This window comes from Miscanthus floridulus, chromosome 13, assembly GCF_019320115.1.
Source record: "Miscanthus floridulus cultivar M001 chromosome 13, ASM1932011v1, whole genome shotgun sequence".
Lineage (NCBI taxonomy): Eukaryota > Viridiplantae > Streptophyta > Magnoliopsida > Poales > Poaceae > Miscanthus > Miscanthus floridulus.
The window spans coordinates 67,593,406-67,597,775 of NC_089592.1; the positions used below are offsets into that span (position 1 = coordinate 67,593,406).

Consider the following 4,370-nt stretch of genomic DNA (forward strand, 5'->3'; position numbering starts at 1 on the left):
TAAGAGCCTGAAACGGTCTTTAAATTAACTAACAAACGTGTCCGTGCGTTGCAACGGATCGAATCCAATATATATAGGAATCAGACTCCGTGTATCATCGCTAGACGCGAGTTGTTCTGCCTCGAATGAGCATGAGATATGTAGGGCGAGATAAATCTCTAATCGCCTTGTACTATAGGATAGAGGGAGTAATAATTTATATCCGTGGAACTTTTAGAAGCGGCATGTCTTTGGAATCTCTAAATGTCCACCACCGTTCTAAATTATAAGACTTTGTAGATTCGTAATTTTTACTATGCATCTTGATATATATTATGTTTAGATACATAATAAAAATTATGATTTCAAAATGTCTTATAATTTGAGATAGAGGAAGCAAGCAATTGGAATTTTGATTTCAAGCAGAGCATGGCATGCACAGATTAACACATCCCACTTACCACTGCACATAAGTACACGGCCAACACCGAAACTGACGGCAGGACGTAGGACCACGGGTCCACGACACACACCCCACACTTACGTTGTTGACAACCCTACTCCCACATCGATCCCGGCCCCAACACACAGCTGGTCCCAAACAGAGGAGAGGAGGAGACCCACAGCTGTGCACTGCAAAGCAACACGGCCCCTCCTGGCCTCCCAACTCCATCCATCCATCGCATTCCATTCACCCCATATTCTAACCTCGCCGCAATCCATGAGGAGCAACCAAACATCTGATCTCCAAACGCAGTAGCGGTAGCGGCGGCAGCTACCTTTCCTCCATCACTTCGCCTTCCTCTCCCAATCAAACCCTAACCCTACGCCTGCCATCGTCCCTAGCTACACCATACCCTCCCTCATCAGGATAGACCAGATCGATCGATCGATTTAGCAGGATGAGCGAGCGAGATGCGCATGACGGCGGGAACACCACCGGCCGCAGCGCGGGCGCGGGCGCGGGCATCGACTCCTTCTCGCAGCTGCCGTTCATCCGCCAGCCGGCCGCAGCCCGCGAGAAGCAGAAGCAGCCGCCGCCGCGAAGCTCCGCCGGGACATCCGGCATCCGGCTGTTCGGCGTTGACGTCCCACCGGACGCCGCTGCCCCGGGGACGGCCTCCACCGCCGACGTGGAAGAAGGTAGCACCGACAACGCCGCTGCCGAACCGGCGGCAGGCGCTGCCGGGGCTGGCAGCAGTGACAGCGGCGGCGGCGGAGGGGCCCGGAAGTTCGAGTGCCACTACTGCTGCCGGAACTTCCCGACGTCGCAAGCGCTGGGCGGGCACCAGAACGCGCACAAGCGGGAGCGGCAGCACGCCAAGCGCGCGCAGTTCCAGACCGCCATGGCCATGCACCACAGCCAGTACTACTACCCGGACCCCGCCCACCTCTACCCCGCCTTCGCAGCTTATAGACACCACCACCGCTTCGCCGCCGCACCGGCGCCGCCGCCGCACTACCCGTCGTGGGCGGGTGCCACCAGCAGGTACTACAGCGGACCCGGGTCCATCTCGCAGCCGATCAACGGCAGCCCGGTGACGCCGTCGTCCGGGCTGTGGCAGGTCTCCACAGGCGCCGGCGGCATCGGAGTGGGGACTCCGGCTCCATTGGCCGCGCGGCGTCAAGAACAGCCCGTGCAACCACTGCCGATGATGCTCGGAGCTGAGGAACCAGCAGTGGTGGTGCGCCCGGGAGCTGGCTCGGTGTCGTTCTCGCCGTCGACATCCTCCTCGTCTTCGTCGGCTTCGCCTCATAAGCGCCCCGCCCCACCGGAGTCTAAAGAGAATAATGTGAGTTTGGATCTGAGCTTGTAGTCGCAACAAATGACAGTCGATCGGCCACAGACTTAAAATTGCTGGTCTTCTAGACTTCTACAAAACAAAATTGAGCGCCCTCTTCTTTTTTTTTTTTTTTTTTTTTTGGCCTCCTCTCCCATGTAAAAAATGGTATTACAATATAGAAAATGGAAGTGATCGGTTCGGGATATTTCTATATTTTAGCAATTAAATAGTACAAAAAATGGTTGTGAAACCAATTGAAAATGACAAATTTTTATGTTTGGCGAAATTCAAAAACGGTACCATAATATAGAAAACGGTATCATAATATAGAAAACGAATGTGGTCGGTTCGAAATATTTCCATACCGTTTTCATCCTTACTCCCATGCATGCTTGCAATTGTTCCTTCTATATCCAGTACGGTGTTCAATCAAAGATAAGAAACAAATGATTCTCTCTCAACTGTTTATCTGCACTTCTGGAATTGTTCAGTTCGTTTTGAGCATTTTCTTTTAACTGAAATTTCGTATACTGAAAAAAGGGATTTTTTTAGAGTAAAAGGGATTACTATAGCTGGTGAAAGGAGTAATTTACAATTTTAGATTCTGAACTTGTGCTATCGATGAACATAGTCTTTGCCGAAGTACATTCGCAACTCCGCATGCATGCACTTCTTGAAAGATTTGAACTGTGCGTTAATTAACCCGTGCCCATTTAAGTTAATCTATAATTCAAACATTAGTGCATTTATTTCAAAATCCAAACTCCATGATTTATGAATCCGAATATCATGACTTCTTCTTCGGTGTTGATTTCGTTTTGATAAACAATTTAAAATGGCCCCTTCACTAAGCTGTGAAGGAAACGAGCATACTTGGAGGCTTGGTGTTTAGTATGCCTTATTCTGAAACTCGAATATGTTTAATTGATCGTCAGGTTTGAAAATACTTTCTGAATGGCAACTTAAATGTTTAATCATCAGGCCCAGTACCTTCGGAAAAGAGCATATAGTCCTATTTTCTTGCACTAGTCTTAAACACCGATTGACTGTCAACAAACTGCTAGTAAAAAAATTCGGAAAAGAGAAAATCAGGTGCTACATCGAACGATTTACTTACCTTCTTCGTCGTTCTGAAGTGGGGAAAACAGACTTTGGTTCTGGCTGTGAAAGAAAAGGGATGGGACCACTGATGAAAATATTCACTTTGCGGTTTTGTGTGTGTGTGTGTGTGGTGGGGGGTGGGGTGGGGGGACGTACTTTGCTGAAGACAAATATACATACATTCTGTTTGAGGTTTCTATTTTAGGTAGTGACACCTTCGATGTTTATTAGCTGAGCTAATGGTATGTTTACATGATGGTGGGATGACTCTCTTAGCTCCCTACAATTCACTTCCGTGTACCATGAAACCATAAGATGCAGAACTTGGGTATATGAAATTATATAAGCATTCTTATGCATCCCAACAAAAACTGCAATCTGCCTTTACGGAAAAGTCTGAAAAGCTGTTGTTCAATAATTGCATATTTCTTAAAAAGAGTGCAGCAGTAGTAGAATAATCATATCATCCATCATCACATATAGGAAAGTCAGACAATTAAGCCAACTTTGAAGCTTTTGAATCCTATACATAGGACACCAGATTACTAAAACAAATCTCTTTAGTGCTCCTTATTATCCGATGCTAGTTTTGAATAACAAGCAGCTAGGTGCAGTGCAGCGCATATATAGGTCTACTAGCTAGTACAAGCTATTGCATTTCTTGTTGGGATATATGCATGTATACCCTACTCAAAGTCGGAACTTTCTGTTTGTACTCTGTATTCTTTAGATAGTTTTCAATCTCTTGAAACGTATATACTTACATTTGAGTTTTGAGCCGATAATTAATGGAAACTAGCAAGGTTGCGCCATACAGTACTATAAAACAATCTGTACAATAAAGCATGGAATCACATTTATGAGCAGTATTCATGTTAAGAGTTTACTACTGTCAAATAACATTAGTTACCAGCAGTGGTATCATGTACTTCCTTCGGTCATAATAAATATAATTTCATCTAGGTCATATGCCTAAATCAAACTATTCTTTTTAATTTTGACTATTCAAATATCAAATCTCATATATATAGAATGACATTACAAAATTAATATACGATATACACTCCTCATGAAGAATACTTACTTAACCATATATAATTATTCCAATGTAAGATAATATATTTTTTTATAAATATGTGGCTACTCAAAATGGGGCACTTCTAACAGTCGAGTCGGTCAACTCGCTCATATTGCCATTTCATTTAAGAGAGAGCACAAAAGACAAGCTTTCTAATGGCCTCACTCTTTAATTGAGACGCTATCTTGGGGCTCACATCCTCTCTCTTCTCACCAACGACCCGTTTCGATCATTGGTTAGCCTGCTAGTTGTTCCAAGCCGCCACCATTGCTTGTCACTCGCACTATGTAAAAAATGATTTTTAGTAACAGTTTGATTTTTTTTTAGGGGCGGCTGCTGATGGAGCCGCCCCTACAGTGGCATATTCGGGTGCCCAGACACCAGCCACCCCTACAAATGGAACAGTAGGGGCGACTGGTGTTACGAAC

At 45.3% G+C, this 4,370-nt stretch overlaps 1 protein-coding gene across 1 annotated transcript; it reads left to right on the forward strand.

Annotated features, from left to right (window-relative positions):
- Positions 1-547: 547 nt before the first annotated feature.
- Positions 548-1,886, forward strand: LOC136501980 (zinc finger protein 8-like). Its single transcript, XM_066497480.1, has one exon. The coding sequence runs from the start codon at positions 882-884 to the stop codon at positions 1,794-1,796; it is 915 nt and encodes a 304-aa protein (XP_066353577.1). The 5' UTR covers positions 548-881; the 3' UTR covers positions 1,797-1,886.
- Positions 1,887-4,370: the final 2,484 nt, after the last annotated feature.